This window comes from Monopterus albus, unplaced genomic scaffold, assembly GCF_001952655.1.
Source record: "Monopterus albus unplaced genomic scaffold, M_albus_1.0 scaffold158.1, whole genome shotgun sequence".
Lineage (NCBI taxonomy): Eukaryota > Metazoa > Chordata > Actinopteri > Synbranchiformes > Synbranchidae > Monopterus > Monopterus albus.
In genome coordinates, this window is record NW_018128038.1 from 282,060 (window position 1) to 302,585 (window position 20,526).

Below are 20,526 nucleotides of genomic sequence, written 5' to 3' on the forward strand. Positions count from 1 at the left end.
TTAAACAAGTCTCCTGTTAAATGAGGAAGAATGAGCAGCCACATGGATATGTACTGAGCTGGTTTGTTTTCATCTGACTTTACAGCAACTGCAAATTTAAGGCAATTAATTCCACTTTATTTAATATAAAACTCAGATGAGACAAACAGTACAGTACTACAGTGCACGGAAACACACTTAAGGGCAAGTTCTTCTCTGAAAAACCCTCAAAAATGTACCCATTCATTGTGTCATGGTGTACTGTATGGCCTTGATTCATTAGTCCTCTATAAACATTTCACTTTAAAACCTTTGGGCCATATAAATAGAAAGGCCACAAAATGTCACGCATTCGACAACCAGATTTGAAGTAAGCTTTATCATACGCAACGTCTTATCTTTCACCGTCTAAAGACTCATTGCTACATGTGCAAAAGTGACGCCCAATAACTAGTGTTAAAATCAAGTGCAATGCTTTCTGAGGCTTCACAGTTCTGACACCACCAAATTCTGGCCAGGAAAAAGCTTCAATGAGAATCAGAGAACAACGCCTGGATGAAGCGATGGAAGCCGTAATGCTTTTGACCAGCTCGCGAGCCACACACCTAACATTTCTCTTCAAGTCTTTAATTAAAGACATACAAGTTAGCTATTAGGAACTGTGTCTTTGTTTTCCAGCAACACACTGGCCTCAGAAGTGAAACTGGTCCCTGGATGCTGCACTGTAACTGCCCGCTGTAGTAGTAAAAGCAAAGTAAAAGCAAATAAAGGAATTCCTCTGCTAGAGCAACCTGGTTAAATCTAGCTGAGCATGCTCCATAGTTTCCATCACTGGTTACCGTTCCTTCAAACAGAACAAATGTGTCGACTCCTTCATGGACATGACACCTGATCATGTGGGACTCATGAGGATTTTCACTTCATATAACAAACAAACTCAGGGTGGCAACGTGATTGTTGTTACCACATAAGAACAGTCCTGGTCAGTCACTGCCACTTTATTCTCTTCTGTTTCCTGGCAGAACTGATTTTAAAAAGTTTGTTGCATTAGAGACCAGCTCTACCACAAACATTTTCCTAAGGAAAAAATCCATCCATTGTTTATACACTTATACTGAAGGGGTCACAGGGGGACTGGAGCCAATCCCAGCTTACACTGGACGAGAGGCAGGGTACACCTTAGACAGGTCTAAGGAAAAATAAAGAAAAAAAAAAACCTAAATAAACTCCTCCATGTGGAAACAAAGCAGACGTGGATGGCAGAAATCTGCTTCACTGCTCAGCACAGCATTGCAGTCTGGATGGCTGCTTAGAGACGCACCTGGCTGAGCGACAATAATAATCTTTGACTCTAAGAGGATTCTGTAGACCAGATCTCTCCAGACGTATGTCACATCACTTGGGTGGAGAGGGCCATATTGGGAGAGGATGGGCCTCTGTGTTGAAGACATACTTCTCTAGACTGAGCATCTCCATGTCATCAGAGAAGAGAAGATACAAATACTTCAGAGTCTCACCCAGGAAGAAACTCTCCATCTTGTCCCGGGGCCCCGGGTTAACAGGGTCACGGACATTGTTAATGGACGTGTAGCCACCGCCGGGGACCTGCAGAAATGGAGATATCCATTAGGTGGTTAATGCCTCCACTTTGACACAGAAAATACTTCATGATTCATGTTCAGCTCTCCACAAGCTGCCAGGGGTTTTACTCATAAAAGAGCAAGAAAGTGACTTTCTGAACTTTGGTTTGGACTGATGTGTTGCCTTGCCTGGTTTTCTTTTCTTCCTTGTCCCAAGTCATTTTCTTTTGCTGTTGGAATAAGTCTTGCTAACCCAAATCATTAACACACTTTTAATGACTGAAAACTGCATCCATGTAGTAAACACAACAACAATCAACGACAAAACAAAACACTGTTGACGCTGAGCAAAAATAAAATCCATGCACTAATACAGAGGTAATATGTTTATTTCATATACTGTAATTTAACTGCCTCAGTCATTAAAAGGTGTGGTGAAACAAACTGCTCTGTGTATCTGTACCTTAGTGTACTTATTGAAGCTCTGTAGGATTTCCCAGCCCCAGTCTCTGTACTTGGTGTCCTTAGTGAATCTGTACATGTAGAACAGACTCTCCACTGTCTCTGGTCTCAGCAGGTTGTGTCTATCCGCAGGCTGGGGGACAAAGAAGTAGTTGTTAATACAAGTGACCGGTATTTTAGTTCAACATTTACTCAAACAGGTACATGCACAGAAACTGAAAATGCCTTTTTGAAAACACTGAGAGCATCATTAGTGAGTTAAGATGAAATCAAGAGCAGATAGATTCAAACACAGTACAGCATTTCTGTTCTTCCTTCAGAGCACAGAAAAGTAAAAGGAAGAAATTAAATTCTGGCTCAGAGCATGAAGAAAAACAAGTGTTTTTGAAAACCTCCTGGGGACAGATGTGACTCGACTAACTTTGAAACTCAAACTATAAAAGTTCCTTAACCCTGATTTCAGTTTATGGGAGCATTACAGAAATAAAACAAATGAATAAAAGCATTTACAAAAAGCTTGAATGTCCAAATAATCCTTCAGCTGTGGAATAAAACAGACCACAATAACACCCAGTTAGGCTCCAGGCTCTGACCAACCTTATTTTACCTTCCTGAGTAGCTTGTTTTACCCTTTCTGCAATCAAATCTTTGCGTGAACTGAAAACCAAACACTTGATGACATGCAGTCATAGGGGAAAACATATTTTAAATCAGACTGAAGGTTTAATAAGTGTTCTTCATTTGCAGCAGTGATTAGCTGCCTCTGAGTTACTGATAAGAAATACATGAATAGTCTTTCTAATATGACATTTGTTACCTTAGGTTTTAATCCTATTATTACACTGAGCTCCAAAAATGCTTAAAATGTTTCATACATCTGAGGTTAATGCAGACAGCAGTGAAGAAGTACAAAATAGTGGATGCTTTGATAACACTAGAGCTTTACATGAGCACTGAGGAAGGTTAGGAAGATTAGGGTTAGAACTCCCATGACAAATTTAGACTAGCTGATTCCATTTTATTCAACAGGCTTTTATTTTTTATTTATTTATTTTTTTTACAGGCTCACTCATGAATCTGTAGTGGGCTCTCACATCTTTTAGTTTGTTATAAATGACAAATGTGCATTCAACAGAAAGCAATAAACGGCAAGACAAACACTAAATGACAGTGCTTGTCAGTACTTCCAAATGCACATTTATTTAAATTGCGAGATCTGAATGAGAGAAAATAGAATTTCCACCGTTACTGGGCCCTATGATATTTGTCTAAATCTTAGCCTTTTGAAAATGTCTACTGAAAAGTCAGATATTCTTCTTGGTAGAATTTTGAAACAAATCTTTATAGCAGTTGTCATGTACAGCCTAGAATTTATAGTCGGTGCATTCGCACCTAAAACAGACCCACAAATATACTGTATAGAAATATAATCAGAAGAGACTGTACATGAAAATTAGGGACATAAAACATAAAGCTTGCCTTGACAACAACGTCAAGCCCATCGCTGGCCTGCAGGCTGAAGTGTGAGATCTCTGGGCTGAGGCCAGTCTCCATCTGTTTGTACATCTGGTGACAGGTCTCCATCAGCTGCACTGCCAGATCCATGTGGTCCCCCGGGAGACCACTGTGGGCCCCCAGTGCCAAGGTTCCTGGTAGGAAGCACACCAGGTGATCCTGGAGAAGGGCAGCAGAAGGAGAAGAGCACTTATGAAGGAATGAACCAAAAATGTTGAGAGCTTGGACTGACTGCACATGAATCTATATAATTACTGATTCAGCCAAAGCAACAAGGCTAATTGATTCAACAAGGTGGCCAGCGCCTGTCGATGTGAGCTCCTCAACTTCTGGCAGAGTGTGAAATACCCTAATATGACAATCACAGGGTCTTGTGCTGTGTGTGGTACATCCATATTGGGCCAACCACAAAACATACATCAACAGAAGGTTAATTAAGGGGTCAGTGACCCCACAATAACCCCGGTATTTCACACAATGGCTTTTGGTGAGCATCTCTACCATCTTGGGGTTGAAGCGGTTGTGGGACAACTCTCCAATAAAGGTCAATCTGCTGGGCCCCGTCTTTCTCACAAGGTGCTTTTTCACTCCCTCTATGGCCTGAAGGTAGTCCTCCAGCAGGCTTGACAAAACACACACATAAAACATGACAATAGCTGTGATGTAACTAATAGTCAGGGTTATATTAGGACTGGTGTAAATATCAAAACTCACATACTGTATCAGGTCATGTTTAGTCCTCAAAATGTATGTAAATACATACTTTTATTGGGATTATCAATATAGATCTGCATTAAAGTTCTACATTCTGTCTCTCAATTTTGGCTCTGTTGCTCTCAGCAACCACTCCATGTTCCGCAGGACAGTGACAGAAATGTAACGCACCTGTCTTCTGTCTTGCCTCCCTGGATCCACTGCTTCAGCAGGTATTCGTAATAGCTATCTGCCCTGGCACCGAGTGTGAAGACTCCTTTGTGGGTGAACTGTCCACTGTTGGTGTTGATGAACATGGGCACCAGGCCATCCTGTTTGCCTGGCAGCTTGTGGACCAGCTTCATTACCTCATCCACAACCTCCTGGACAGGTTGAGGAAAAAAAAAAAACTGAATAAATGACATGAACTCTTAGACATGACATAATGAACCTACCAGCCACACTTCATTCACTAATTCTATGTGGGCCAATGTTTAAAGAAATGAAAGTGGAATCATCAAATGCCACGTTTCAGAGGGCTGGCTCAGGTTATGACAGGCATTATTCAAGGTAATATCAGACTCGTTCTCGTTTCTGGAATCACACAATAACTGCCAACATGAGTGATTTAAAGCAAATCCTAGTACATGCTTGTCACTTGTCACACAAGTGCTTGCAAAGTGTACTTAATGTCTGATGTTTTAACTGAAGCCAAGAAATATTTATATAAAAAGCTTCCAATCTTTTTGTACTCCATCTCAAAAAACTGAGAATAAAACCAAAAAGATTTCACACATGCAACAGCACATTTTACTACTTTAACCACTTTACCTGGTACTGTGGTTCCTGGGTCAGGTGGCTCAGCTCTCTGAATTCCAGCTGAATACTCGTGACCTCTGCCAGTGTGCTGTCTGATGTCCATCGAGGGGGGTGGGCTGTTCCCTTCCCAATGTTGACATCTGAAAACGGGATCTTTGAGGGAGTTTTGAAGGCAGGCAGTAACCTGGACCCAAGATCTTTCTTTATGTGAAGAGAAGAGAGAGACCAAAATCATACATTTGCCTTCTTAAAGTAAGTTCTTATGGACTCAGTTTTAAAAAAATGCAACTGGCCAAAAGTAACATTAACACAAATCTGATGAAGACACCTACTGGCTTGTAACTGAAGTGAGGCATTGAGCGGTAATTAATTCATCAATTTTACATTGTTGACTGCACAAAGCTAAGTGAGCTGCTTGACTGCTTGAAAACCTGACAGCCCTACACTGCACCAGTATGTTCTAAAACAATGACACAAGAAGCCAAGAGGACAGTAGAAATGCCTGTCAGTTCACTCACTGCTTTCTCTAGGAAGAGCTGGTCTCCTGTTAGGTGGTAAGCACTCAGGAGACCCCCAAGGATGCGGATGGTCGTCTCAAAAAGATTCACATCCACATTCTTGTTGAAGGAAAGCTCCTTCTCGACCCAGTTCCTGGCTTCTACAAACTCTGTGTGGAAAGAGGCAAAGTACAATAGTAGGAAAGTCGAGAGAGGACAGGAAAGAACTACATTTACTGGCATTGATTGAACAAGATGTATCAAAACGTTTTGCCTCAAGTGACATGAAGAGAGGACAGGAAAGAACCACATTTACTGGCGTTGATTGAACAAGATGGATCAAAACGTTTTGCCTCAAGTGACATGATTGCATAATTAAACCAGAGGCAGCCCTGAATCAAGGCTTTGTCAGATTTTAAAAAGAAAACTTGACTGATTTGGTATTGCATTCTTTTAACACTGACAGACTCTCAGACAGTAGAATAAAAAAGGATAACAACTGATGTAGCAGAACCAGAGTTGCTGCCTTTTTTTATTCCATGCATTTTTCTTCACTGTCAAAACCTGGAGCCTACAGCTCCCACATTGCAACTGGGTGTGTGATGCCAGTTGGGGTCAATGTAGCCTTGAGACACTAGCCTCAACCAGAGATGAGGAGTGGTGCTACAGATGTCTGGTAAGCTCATTTCCTTCCTTCTAACTCCGCACCCAGATGCTTTTCATATTCAAGCTTGTACTTCTCAAATGATACATCCCATTCTGCCCAGCTCCGCTGGAGCCACAAAAGGTTTTATACTAATTTTTGTACATATCCAGTAGCACTACACCTGAAAACAGACTTTGAAATCAGTGGCATCCCCCTTGACTTGAGACCAAAAGCAAGGCTTACTTTTACAGAAAAATGTGAGTGGATGCAACAATGCATCTGTGCAAGTTGAAAATATTTAAGGTTTAACAACAACAAAAAAAATCTTCTTGTACACGGTATATATTAAAAGTATTGTCAACAGTACTGAGACATATCTAATGATATATAAAGCCTTAAGTAGAGAGATAAAAAGTGGCATACAGTACCTTCTTTTAGGCCCATAATCCACATAGTGTCCAGAGAATCAATGAGTGTCAAACCCAGTCCAAACCACTCGCCAAAAGACTTGGAGATGGGCTTGAGCTCATCATGACCCCAGGCATAGGCCTTATAGCCTTTCCACGCATGTCTGAAGGCATCACGCACCACCTCCAATCTGTCCACAGATCCTGTCGAAACTACAAGCAAAGGCCCACAAAGGACTGAATAAGAAGTGTGTCATCTTAAAAGGCTGCTTCGACTGTAGGGAGCTTTCTCAACAGTGCACAATCCATTTTCTGATTATCTCCAGTTGAAAGAAAATTTTGTACCATGTGTTGATGCTGCTGCTTTGAGCACAGCAGAGCTTTGACCTGTAAGCTGAATCAAGCTTTAAATCAAAAAAGGTGCTGGGCTTTAAACAGTGTATACCAGTAGAGCTGGCCTGCGCTAAAGAATCTGTTTCAGGGGAAATCTAACAATCAGTGGATGCAAGAGGTATGAAAATTCTGAACATTTCTCTAGTCCTGAGAGAACAGATGATATGAGAGAGGTGGAGCTACTTGGTACAGGGCTGGAAAATGATGAAGAATGACACAACCTTATGGTTACTGTTTTACATCGCTGCTCTCGTTGGGTTTTAGACTGTGGGTCAGACAAAACACAACATTTGAAGACGTGACATTTACCAGGCTTAACGATTTGTATTCTTGGTACTGTACTGACCTTCCAGTGGGACAGTGTCAGCAGGATTAGCTGGTCCTGCGGGTGCTGCAGCTTCTTTCTCATCGGCTGAGGGCGGAGGCTCTGTGGCCTGGTCGGCTTCGATCATTGCTCCTCTCCAGCTGCAGGACAAAAGTACAAAAAACACCTTTTACACCTGAATGGTTTAGAACTGCTTTTGATACATGTACCGAAACAACAGCTGCTACTGGACCTGTGTGCATCTAGAAAATGTTTTATTCTGATCTTTGGAGAAATGTCCTGTGACCATGTCATATACTTTTCTCAACAGCTCCAGTTTATAGGAGAAAAAAGCAAACAAACAGATCACCTGACAATCTTCTTCTCTTTGTCCTCATTCTCTCCTTCTTCATCTCGAACCACCTCTTGCTCCTGTTTTTCCCCACCGACTGTGTCTGAAACATTCCCATCTTTCTGGAGGCTCGGTGGACCTCTCTTGTTTGGAATGCTCTTTTTCTGTGGATAAACATATGGCTAGAGCTAGACACAGGAGGGACAACATGAACACCTCATGGAGAAGGACTAATAAGTTTCCAAATATGAATTCCACGTTGTATCAACAGTTGCCTTTTCTGATCATCTCAGCAACCTAAATCACTAAGTAGACCTGTCACATGAAAGACTGTTCCACACCTGTAACTACAATCCCAAGAACCCAAATCAGATTCTGACTGCAGGTTCTGTTGTCATCTGGCATTTTCTTACAGTAAGCCTGAAATGACCATTCAAAACAGTTTAAAAATCAGAAAACCGATCCTAAACAACAAGAGGGGACTAACTCATCACTTCATCTTCCCCACCTCTACGCCTACGTAGCTACAACACAATGAACATCAACTATTTTAGCAGTACAGTTCGGCAAACCTATAACAAACAAAAACAAACATCTTTGGAATTACATTTAACTTAAACGTTACATGCCACACTGAATTTAAAGACAATACATAAAGTTATTGTGTTTTATTACGTCATTTTTCATTATGTGTGATGCAAGTGGAATGTGTCTGACCGTAATTAATTCGTAAGCCTGTGATAAAGTTATGTTAAGTATGGTCATCCCAACATCCTGGTAATAAACTTCAGATGCGAGTTAGTCGACCTTGGCCAGCTGTAGCATTTTGCTTGCTGTCACTGAAATAACAAAAAGCAAACACAACTCTAACCTTAATAAGAGGTTTAGCCAAAGCAGGGATGTTTGGATCTCTGGGCTCCACTATAGCTTCTGGTCCCACAGCAGGCCCCACATTTGGCCCTGCCACAGGTGCCACAGCTTTGCCTCCAGCTGGACCCAATACAGGCTTCCCGCCTGAGAGACTGGCCTTTAAGTCTCTGTCATTCATCTCCAGCCAGTCCTCCCCATCAGCCAGCCCTAAACACAGAATGAACACCAAAGCAAGCTAAGACTGCAGTATGTCCACAATGTGGCAACTCACTGTATTAAGTACTGTCACTATATTATGATTCTAAACACGTCTGGTGACACACATTTCCTAACATTAACCGACTCATGACAGAGATGACAAAGTTGTCTTCAAAGCTTTCTTACCATGCAGCCAGAGCTGAGTCTGAGCAGGCATACAGTGCTGTATATCACACTTTTCCAAAAGAATTTTCCCAGTCTGCACTAAAATGCAAGGAATTTTCAGATGTGTCTATTCTGAAGAGGAATTTTCAGAGAGCTCAGATTTTTTTTGAGTGTGAAAGTGTGAAAACACTGACTTAGTGTGGATGCAATGCCCAAACAGAGATAAACAGAGGCATTCTGATACAGCTGTTTTAGTGTGGACATGGTCTGAAAATCAAATACAGTACAAGTATATAAGAGTGGAAGCAAGCAGGTGTACACAAAAACTAAACAAAGAAATCACCATGTGGCATTTTAGTACTGTGATTTATCTTCACTACCACACCCAACAAACAGGCAATTCAACTCATCAAATTCAACTAGTCAGAAACAACAGCAGCGTTATTGTGTGCCCATTGTTTACCTCTCCACCGCTCTGTGATGCTGGGATAAGAAAGCAGTCCAAATAGGAGCACCACAGCCAGCAGGAACAGGATGAAGCTTCTCTGGAGCCGAGACAGCTGCTTCCATTTCTGTAGGCAGAGAAACAAATAGAACTTAAAGCAGAGAACCATGTCGAATAGTTCTGGATTCAAATCACAAGGGTCTGTCAGCGGACTCTTAACATCCTCCCCCTCTCAAAATATCTTCAATTATGTTTCCTTTAGAAATAGCGGAGTGAAAAATGACAAGGGCCGACAGCCTTCCCTGTCTGACTTACCCTGAGGAAACTCAACATCTTTCTCCACCTGATGTGCTAAAGCCCAGTGACCGTTCACAAACAAACAGTCTAAAGAGCTCACCCCAGCAGTGCAGAGGGAGGGACAAAGGCAGGGTCTCTCAGGGGAGCAGGCTAACAGGCAGGCTGCTGTTACTCAGTACCCTGCTCTAATTAACACCTGTGCAACACCATGAAACTATTGAGCCATCGTCTGTGAGCCGTGACGGAACATGCTGCAGACTCCATCTCTGGGGAACTTTTCATTTTACTTTGCTGTAGTTCATTCAACAAAACAGCGGGAGAACATTCTGTACAAACCAATAGAGCATCTTTAAAATGCTGTGCATATTTTCAGTATGAATACTGCGTTTGGAATGACCAGAATACTAGGCATTTGTGGTATATTATCTCAACACAATTGTGTAACAGTCTTTCCCCTCCACAGCAACTGAATATATGAACAACAATTTCCTTTTTTAAAGTTGACACTAAACAATGAAGATGAGACAATTAAGGAGAATGACTGTTAACAACAATCACTGATGCTCACATGCATACCAATGAAGGATTCAAGGCTTCCACCTGACATGCATGTCTTTAAGTCCTTTCTGCTGTAGGAGCCAACAAGCCACTCAAAGAACATCATTCACAGAGAACGATTTTCTTGGGAACCATAAACTGCATCAAATTTGACGACCCACAGGTATAGGGGAGTGCTGAGCCAGATCGACACCCGATATAAAGCTGGATTTATAGCTCCAATGTCTGTTGATATACCGGCCAGATTAAATATTACAGGTCAGACAATGGGAGCACTGTGCTGCCTTTTCAAGACATGCAGAATTACTTGCTCTGAGCTTTTTGTGCTCTTTAAAAAAAAAAAAAGAGAACATTTGAAATAATTACTAAAGAAGTACTTTTCCTTATAATGTCAAACTGAAATAATAATTTTAACAAAACTACCGGTTTGAAGATTATGTAAAGGATACAAAGCTGGAAAATAAAAGATGAAAACATTACAGCTGATTTCTAAATATTACCTTTTTGTTTTGAACCTAAATGTGGATACTGTGCTGACGGACCAACTGTATTTAAAATAAAGCAGATTTGTTGGGAAGAAAAACATTTTTTGTCCACAAAACTAACCAGAACACACATCACTGCAGGTTGCTGCACATCAGGATACACCACTGTCCTACTTCTTAGCACTGACACATTTCGATTTTCCAGAAAAGTCGAAGTTTTAATGCATTTGCTTCACAAGATAACACATCTCAGATACTACTCTCTGCCTGCTACTTCAGACTGTACAAGGTGTTCATGGTGCAATACATGTGCATCAAATGCAGGATGGCAAATGACGGATGGCAGCTGTGTGTTCAACTCATAGCTGCGAGTATACAGGGGAAAAAAAAATTGTGGTGAAAATTTTACTTCCTTGCCGTTTAAGTATTTTCATCTAAGGTCACTAAAGTGACAACTGTGTTACACAGAAGTAATCAGTGTGAACAAGAAAGGTAGTCTCATTAAGAGTGAAGGGGTACAAGGATGAAAGAGGAAACGTGTGACTAAAGCAGCACTGGGATTTAGTCTGAGGCCTGACATGATAAGTGTAACATAATAAACCTGTAAAACAAAACCAGCAAAGGAGATGAAGGGGGCTCACAGTGAGAGGCCAAAAGGGAGGAGAGAGGTGAGCCAGGTTTGAAAGTAAAGAAAACAAGATTAAAGATGCGTAAAGAGACATAAGAGAGCCGATGAGACGAAGGGAACTGGTTTTATCTCTATGTGCGTGGGGGATGTTTTTTTTTATCTGAAGAAAAATCAGTCCAAGATCAGGCTTCTCCAGAACAAAGGAGACCTGAGAAAGGAAGACTGAAACCCAGGAATCGATTTGTCACAAAAAACAGACACATTTCATAAAGATCTGAGTGAATAATCACATGCATAACTTAGGCAGCTGGATGCTTACAGCTGCAGCTTTTTTGCAAAGCCCACTACCAGTCACAATCTCACAATACATAATAGGTTTCTCCTCTATAATATTAATAGTAAGGTCTCAACCTAAAGTGTCCTGAGATGACATTGTTGTGATTTGGTGCTATACAAATAAAACTGAATTTAATTGAATGTACAGCATAACGTAGCATTCGATCAACAACACACCATATCTCTGTGGTTATGGACCCAAGGATGCAGATACGAACCTTGTGTGAAATTCAACAACATGCAACAGCATTCTGGTGCCATTTGGTCAAATACAAGCTCATCATCTTACTTGAAATATAGAATTTATGTGTCAGAGCTGTAAACCTCTGGTCCATCTACAGGGGGCCATGATCTGCACACTGGGCTACAGGAACACTCACCCTCCAGCAGGACTGTCTCCGGTGCTTGCCGTTGTTGTATGTATGACTGTGTGAATCACTGAGAGTCACAGAGATGAAGTCCTTTCTGGAAGGCGGATACATCCTCTGATCAGAGCAGACAGTCGTAGGTCATAGAAGCTGCGCTCAGAAAAGTGAAAAACACAGTTAGCCTAACTATGACCACTCAGAAAATAACGTGAATGTGGGTCCCACTAAAAAGGACTGAAAAGACTGAATAATCGATCAACATAAAAATAACTGGTGGCTATCTTTATGATCAATCAATCATATTAGTCATTCAAATACTAAACACACCGCACATTAAATAGTTCCAATTTTTTAAATGTGCTACTTTTGTCTTTTTTAAAGTATTGAAATACTTCTGACACATCTGGACTATAGTCAAAATCATATAACGTGGTATACACAAAGGTCACGTTTCACTGTGATGTGTAAAGACTCAGTGACTGATGTCTGATGTCAGGATATCTTAACTAAAACCAAGCTAAATTTGGCTGAAATGTAGACGTTTATAAGATGTGTTTTTATAAACTAGATGATGGTTGTTTCTATGTAGGGTTTTATAAGCAGGGCTGTACAGATTCTATTAGACCTGCCAACAGAGGTAAAAAGGTAATGATGACATTGATTTGCAGCAAACCAGCCTTATGAACGGTATCCTACAACCAGCCTATAACCAGAAACGATATGCAGCACTATGCTATCAGAGAGATAACTGTAACTGTAGCTCCAGTGCTATGTTCATCTGTCTGCCAGTTTCCCTGATGTTTACGGTGTATACAGTATGTATGGAATTACATTTTCTTAATGTGATAGACACTTTCCAGCTTCTGCAATGTCAATTTGCTAAGACGTACATGAACTATTTCGACTTGTAACTGCTTGACTTGAGCGTGGAGACTTTGCCTTAATTACACAAAAAGCTATTACAGAAGCAAGCTGTTAAGCTAAACATGTCAGTTTACACCCCAGCTACCACACATCACTGACATGCTGTGTAAACAAACAAACAAACAAACAAATTAATTAAAAAAATCCTGACCTGACAGACACTGAGCTGCCTCCCCCTCACCTCTGTGCCTGGTTGGCTGCTTCACAGCGACGTTGCCCTCCTGAAAGCTAAGCAGCTGTTAGCTAGCTGCGAGAGGCTAGCTTGCCTCTTCTGAGTGACGATAACCGGCTATCAGAAGAACCGACATGTAACACGTCACATACTGCAAGACAAAAAGACTCGGTGTTACATTAACTGTCACACGAATTAAACTGGGGGAAACGTGGCTAAACTTAACGTGTTTGAAGTCACAGGCAGATGCGGAAGTGATGAGATAGGACGGTGAGCGTCATGTGACTGATGCGTCGGTGGTTGTGACGGTGCTGTATCAAAATTTGTTTCCTCATCGCAACGTGTTTCACCTTACAGGTATGTGCCAAAAAATTTGAATATCAAGGAAAAGTCCATTTATTTCAATAATTTGTTTCAAAAAGTGAAACTTATATGTTATATTAGTTCACTACACACAAAGTGAAATATTTCAAGTCTTTATTTGTTTCAATTTTGATGATTATGGATTAAAGACAAAAAAAACAAAAACAAATCCAGTATTCCACAAAATTAGAATATTTCATGTGACCAATAAAAAAAATATCTTAAACACATGTTGGCCTTCTGAAAAGTGTGTTAATGTACTGTATTATGTCCTCAGTACTTTGTTGGGCCTCCTTTTGCATTAATTACTGCATCAAGGCGGCGTGGCATGGAGGCGATCAGCCTTTGACACAGTTGAGGTGTTATGGTAGCCCAAGTTGCTTTGATATTGGCCTTCAGCTTGTCTGCATTTCGGGGTCTGTGTTCCCTCATCTTCCTCTTGACAATACCCCATAGATTTTCAATGGGGTTTAAGTCAGGTGAGTTTGCCGGCCAATCAAGTACAGTTATTCCATGGCTATTAAACCAGGTACTGGTAATTTTGGCTGTGTGGGCAGGTGCCAAATCCTGCTGGAAAATAAAATCTTCAGCTCCAAAAAGCTTGTCGGCAGCGGGAAGCATGAAGTGCTCTAAAATTTCCTGGTAGACAGCTGCGTTGACTGTGGACTTGATAAAAGACAATGGATCCACACCAGCAGATGACATGGCTCCCCAAACCATCACTGACTGTGGAAACTTCACACTGGACTTTAAGCAGCTTGACTTTTGTGCCTCTCCGGTCTTCCTCCAGACTCTGGGACCTTGATTTCCAAATGAAATGCAGAATATGCTTTCATCTGAAAACAGGACTTGGGACCACTGGGCAATAGACCAGTACTGTTTCTCCTTAGCCAAGCACAGACGCTTCTGACATTGTTTTTGGTTCAGGAGTGGCTTGACGCATGGAATTCTACAACTGTAGCCCATGTCATGCAGACGTCTGTATGTGGTGGTTCTTGATGCACTGACACCAGCCTCAGTCCACTCCTTATGAAGCTCCCCCAGATTTCTGAATCGCCCTTGCTTGACAATCCTCTCAAGGCTGCGGTCATCCCTGTCACTTTTGCACCTTTTCCGGCCACATTCTTCCCTTCTTCTTAACACTCTGTTAATATACTTTGATACTGCGCTCTGTGAGCATCCAGCTTCTTTTGCAATTGCCTTTTGAGACTTTTCCTCCTTATGGAGGGTGTCAATGATGGTCGTCTGCACAACCGTCAAGTCAGCAGTCTTCCCCATGATTCTGAAGCCTACTAAGCCAGACTGAGACAATTTCAAGGCTGAGGAAACCTTTGCAGGTGTTTTGCATTAATTAGCTGACTAGATTGGGACACAGGGAGCCTACAATGTTGAACTTTGTCATGATATTCTAATTTTGTGAAATACTGGATTTGGGTTTTTTTTGTCTTTAATCCATAATCATCAAAATTGAAACAAATAAAGGCTTGAAATATTTCACTTTGTGTGCAGTGAACTAATATAACATACAAGTTTCACTTTTTGAAACAAATTATTGAAATAAATGGACTTTTCCTCGATATTCTAATTTTTTGGCACATACCTGTAAGCCCTGATGTTATCCTAACCACGGTCACTGAAGGGGTCGCTACGTAGGTGAAGCAGAGTTTTCAACAGAGGGAACACAAAACACTATTCCACTGCCACACTGCTTCTACTGAAGCAACTACTGGTTAAGGTAAAATGTAGAGATAGTCATCTTCGAAATGAATGAATGAAAATATTTATTTCAACATAGAGTAAGAACATTCTCAACATGTTTTATGGTGTGAAGGTCTGACCCTGTACATTTCTCTGCATTCTTTAGCATTTCATAATAATATAATTTGATTAAACATCCCCGGTTTGATTTGTCAATTTGTAACTTTCTGATGTTAATCAACAATAATTAATAAAAAAAAAACACAAATTCTTTTAAATTCATAAAGCCACATAATATACAGTATCAATGCTCCATTTACTTATTTGCTGTGTGGTGGATGGCTGGTGGCCACACCTGTTTCCATAGAGGTCCCTAAATAGACATCTTCCTCTAAACTTTCCAGTCCTGCCTCACATTCACCAGGTTATTAAAAATGCATAAAACAAACAATATTTGGACTGTGTGACAAGACCATCAAATATATCATACTAAAACTTTATCAGAAAGGAACGTTTTATCATTTCAGACATTTTGATTGATAGCTATAAGTTCAGATGTTTGCTTTTGAAATTACAGCCGTCAAAAACAAAACACTTTAATGAGAGTTGAATGAATGTCTAAATCATGTCCACATCCAGATCATACAGCAGCAGATGATGCTATATGGGACTCATAAAAATATTCTGGGACACCACACAAAATAGGAGTCAATTGTTTGTTACTGAGAGCTGTTCAACTCTAAAACATACTGTATAGGGCCTATAAACTGTTTCAGTGCAAATGTAAACATGCACTGGAAGAAAAAAAAAGTCTTGCACGACATCTGAAGAGGAACAACATACATCAGCGTCACTCCTACCCAGTTGAAATGTGACCTGTTAATGTTAGACTCCCACAAGAACATTAATAGCACAGCCATAAAGATCAGTATTGATAAAACCACTGTGAAATATCTAATTTACTGATGACAGCATGAGTGACATGCTGCCCTATCAGTATTAAATGATTTAATCACATTTTCATTGAAATAGGAAAAAAACATTTTGCAGTGATTTCACCCATTATTCTGTCACTAATGTTAAAAATCCACAATTTAGTTCTAATTTAATGTGGTTTATATATTTATTTAAGCTAAACTTGGGGCAGAACCTGAAATGGCTTATACAGTAATTTCAGCTTCTGCACCGATTAATGGTCTCTGTCAGCCACTTTAAAGAAATGGCAGCTAAATGGAAATCCAGCACACATTGTGGAAATAGCTGACAAACGCATTAACTTTCCTTTGTCAAATATGTGGTCTGCTATAGTTCACACAGGTGTGTGTAGGATCTAATGTCTTAAGACTTGCCGTTAGAGACAAATTTTAATTAAAATGTCTGTTACTTATCTGACATTTACTTTCCAACTTCTTCCCAGAAAGTTTGAAAATATAAAAAGCCCAAGCAGTAGTGGTTTATGTTCATAAGTGAACAGGCAGTTGTACAGTGTTATAGTCCGACTTATGAGATGTTTCAGACATTACAAGGGAATAAAAACATATTCAAGGCCAATAAAATGGCAGTGTGGCCTTGAGTGAAATGTTTTGGCAACTACCTGATAAATAGACATAAAATCTGATTCAGGCATTCTTTGGTGACAGTACATATAGCAAACTAACTGGCCTATGATAAAATAAATGCTCATAAAATACACCTGTGTCTGCGTTTGTCTTTTTTTTTTAAATTCACTTTGCAAAATTTTCTAATGGAGAGAGCACACAAGACAGATGTCCAACATGTCAATACATCATTTTTAAAATGCTAATTTGTACTGTACAGGTTTATTTTCTTTTTTACATTTTTTTATTTAACCTTTATTTTACCAGGCTAAAAAACCCTTAGAGATTAAATGCCTCCATTTCAAGAGGGACCTGGCCAAAATAACACAACTCACATAAAATTGTTACAAGATGGCTACAAACATAACAGTCACATACAAATCATTTAAAAGTTACATAAGCATCCTGAATAAGAAGTAGATACCAATGATTGAACCATGGTCTTAAATTCAGTGAGAGAAGCCAACTTAACCATTTTAAATTGTTCCTGCAAGCTGTTCCAAGTATTCAGAGCAGCAAATGAAGTGGCCTTCTTTCCCAGCTCCATTCTTATATATGATATGACATATGATTGATATATTTGTTGTGATCTCAGATTGTAGTCTGACAGAGAATTCTGAACAATACATTTACAAAGACACAAAGGTAAACTGCCTAAAATGGCTTTATAAATAAATATTTACCAATGATTCAATTGTCACATGGCAAGAGAAGGCCACCCCGCTTCAAGGTACAAAGCACAATGATGGATCAAAGGATTTAAGTTAGTGATAAACCTTAAAACACTATGATAAACAGTATCCAACTTAGAATGAGAAAAGTGGAAGCTGCTAGCTTTTTTCTGGTTCCCATAGATAAACAGAGTCTGTGTCTAAAAGAGAATCTTCAGTCTTGATTTGCTAACAAACTTATCAACATGTAACTTAAATGAAAGGTTATCATCTATCCATATACCTAAATATTTGTAAGCGGAAATGTTCAATTACCCTCTCCTCAGATGACACAATATTAATTAAATCAGCAGATCTTTTTCTGCTGGTTGTGAAATACATCACATTTGTTTTATCTGCATTCAATTTAAGCTTTAATTTAGCTAGTTGATACTGTAAAATGTCAGAGCCAGACTGAAGCTTAGTTAGCGCCTCAGTTAATAATGTAGCGCAGCTATAAAGCACTGTATCGTCTGTATAACGGCCTATAAACTCCATCTGCATTTACAGTACTCCCAAATCATTTACATAAAGACAAAATAATAACAGGCTAAGCACAGATCCTTGTGGTATCCCATTAATTAAAATGAGCCATTCAACACAAAGTCCATTTACTCTCACACACTGGGTTCTATTTGACTGATACTTTAAAACAATCTTACTGCAAATTCAGTCAAACCTAAACTGAGCAGATTTTGTATTACCAGCCCATGTTCAACAGTGTCAAATGTCTTGGACAAATCAACAATTAAAGCTGTGCAACCATGTTCCTGAACCAACGTAGAAATAATATCATTCACCACCTTCAAAGCAGCAGTATGAGTACTGTGCTGCTTCCTAAAACCTGACTGGTATTCTGATAATTCATTAGTCTGTAGGAACTCCTTTAATTGGTTACTCACTAAATTTTCCAGAATCTTAGCAAGCACAGACAGGTTTGATATAGGCCCATTGTTATTTAATAAGGTGGCATCTCCCACTTTCAGTAATGGTGTAACATATGCAGTAAAGTAATAATGATCAGTCTCAGCCAGCTAAGGCAATCATATGGAACTATGGTATGACAAATCTAAATACAAAAAGAAAACAGTTAAAAAACAAACAAACACCAGGCCAACATTTGCAGACCTGTTTGGTTGACAATGAGATTAAGCACATTTCTTCTGTGACAGAGCCATGTGAAAAACCCAGATGCTCTCTGATTCTGTAGCTGGCTATTTATTATAAGAAAGGAAGTTCAGTTTTGGTGCTTTCTCAGCTTCACTGCTGCTGTTTTGGTTGGTCTGCTCTCACCACAAACCCCTTGAGACCTTCCTCAAATGTATCCCCCTGCTCTCTGCATACTGTGCACTACACTATCCATCACTCACTGCTGAACAGCTCCGGGATGCTAACGCCACATCCTGAGTCTGCTGAGAAGCTACAAGCTTTGCTTTTTTCCTCTGAACCCAAGCACTTCTCAGACCGAATGAAACGAAGTCAGGCCGAAAGCAATTACTCAGTACTAAACGAGTAGTAGCAGGCAGCTTTTTTCCACCAGGGGCCAAAGAAGCTCTGCAGTCCTGGAGTTCCAATCTCATACTTAATCTATAGCCAAACTGACGCATGATCTTTACAGTACAGTGAAATACAGTACTGGTTGACAAGATTGAAAAATAGAGAATCCCCTTAACGCATTTGAGTTTTAACATTTCACTTGTTAAAACAGTAAATGAGCTAATGTAAACCTGTTGGACAGTTGTTCGGGACAATGGCTGGCATTATATTTTTCTTACTGTTAGCAAATCCAATGAAAAGAATAAAACCTCAATGTATTAGTTCATCTCTTTGTAGTAAACAATTCTTCTATCATGTCTTTTGCACTCAGCTCCAAGCTCTTTGGCTCCCCCTAAAATGGCACATAATATACTTTTTCTTTTTTTTTTTTTAAATTGCCCAGTAAATTCAAACAACTAGGCACTGTTATCAAATGCTACTCAGACAGGAGTAACTAGTGCATTTGCTGGGGAACTATTTTCAGCTGTGGATTAACACACATTTGGTGCACTAGTTTGTGATTCCAGCAGCTTTATGGTACATGTGGGGTTGATTCAAAATAAATTATATTGTGTCTTCACTGTAATGAAGAAGCATGCAACCCAGTGCAACTATGTACAGATGGGTGAAAATTAAAGGACACTCATCCTGGAAGAGACCACTCAGTGTTTCAAGTTTTTCCTTTAATTTGTCACCATCTGTAGGCCACTGCTGATTATACTGTTTGGACAACAGTGGAGCCCTGCGGCTCAGGGGAATAAGACAGCTCAACCTTTGGCTACACAGACAATACTTCATACTTGGTCTTTGTCTTTCAGTGGATTTAATCTTAACATTTCTTTAATCTTGGAGTAATGCTAAACTACAAACCTGACCAACATACTGTTGCCCATATGTGTATTTTTGAGGCAACATACCTGAGATGTAAAAAAAAAAACAAACAAAACAAAACAAACAACCCATACAATTATATGAAACGGTAAAAACAATAAACAATGCTTTATATTACAAAACGAGGAAATTTGGTCTTGCTGTTGATAAACAGCATCAAGTACAGTATGTATAAGATAACATTATGTCCCTTTCTACTGTTTATAGGATTAAATAAAGATAGGTTTTTCAAAGAAACTTGATCAGCACCTTGAGAAAAGTGATGTGAATTCACTTACAGTACCAAAGTAGTGGAGTGAGTGTTGACTGGTGACATATAGCCAATGGGCTGATAGTAGCTGGGTCTCCATCCAAAACACATGAAGAGGTCACCTGCGACTGTCTGACTTTTACATACACAATGGAAACCCTAAATACATACAGTGGGTACGGAAAGTATTCAAACCCCCTTAAATTTTTCACTCTTTGTTATATTGCAGCCATATGCTAAAATCATTTAAGTTCATTTTTTTCCTCATTAATGTACACACAGCACCCCATATTGACAGAAAAACACAGAATTTTTGACATTATTGCAGATTTATTAAAAAAGAAAAACTGAAATATCACATGGTCATAAGTATTCAGACCCTTTGCT

At 39.8% G+C, this 20,526-nt stretch overlaps 1 protein-coding gene across 3 annotated transcripts; it reads right to left on the bottom strand.

Annotated features, from left to right (window-relative positions):
• Nucleotides 1–6: 6 nt before the first annotated feature.
• Nucleotides 7–13,401, bottom strand: man1b1a (mannosidase, alpha, class 1B, member 1a). 3 transcript variants are annotated; one of them, XM_020615151.1, is made up of 15 exons: nucleotides 13,320–13,401; nucleotides 13,073–13,244; nucleotides 12,010–12,147; nucleotides 9,344–9,452; nucleotides 8,519–8,724; nucleotides 7,666–7,811; nucleotides 7,338–7,456; nucleotides 6,620–6,811; nucleotides 5,567–5,715; nucleotides 5,061–5,249; nucleotides 4,422–4,612; nucleotides 4,038–4,158; nucleotides 3,501–3,695; nucleotides 2,023–2,154; nucleotides 7–1,584 (listed from the first exon to the last, which is right to left on the bottom strand). In XM_020615151.1, the coding sequence occupies exons 3-15, from the start codon at nucleotides 12,109–12,111 to the stop codon at nucleotides 1,375–1,377; spliced, it is 2,061 nt and encodes a 686-aa protein (XP_020470807.1). In that variant the 5' UTR covers nucleotides 12,112–12,147; nucleotides 13,073–13,244; nucleotides 13,320–13,401; the 3' UTR covers nucleotides 7–1,374. The 3 variants fall into 3 exon arrangements, with proteins under 3 accessions (XP_020470807.1, XP_020470806.1, XP_020470805.1); XM_020615150.1 differs by having other exon boundaries at nucleotides 13,103–13,372; XM_020615149.1 differs by having other exon boundaries at nucleotides 13,073–13,372.
• Between the last annotated feature and the right edge of the window lie 7,125 nt (nucleotides 13,402–20,526).

Bases quoted from the DNA above. Each gene is read 5' to 3' on its own strand.
- man1b1a (XM_020615151.1), bottom strand. From the start codon at position 12,111: ATGTATCCGCCTTCCAGAAAGGACTTCATCTCTGTGACTCTCAGTGAT. The intron at 7,812-8,518 runs GTTAGAGTTGTG...GTTTATCCACAG, and splicing joins TGGCTAAACCTCTTATTAAG to AAAAAGAGCATTCCAAACAA. The intron at 5,716-6,619 runs GTACTGTATGCC...CTTTCCACACAG, and splicing joins GATTATGGGCCTAAAAGAAG to AGTTTGTAGAAGCCAGGAAC.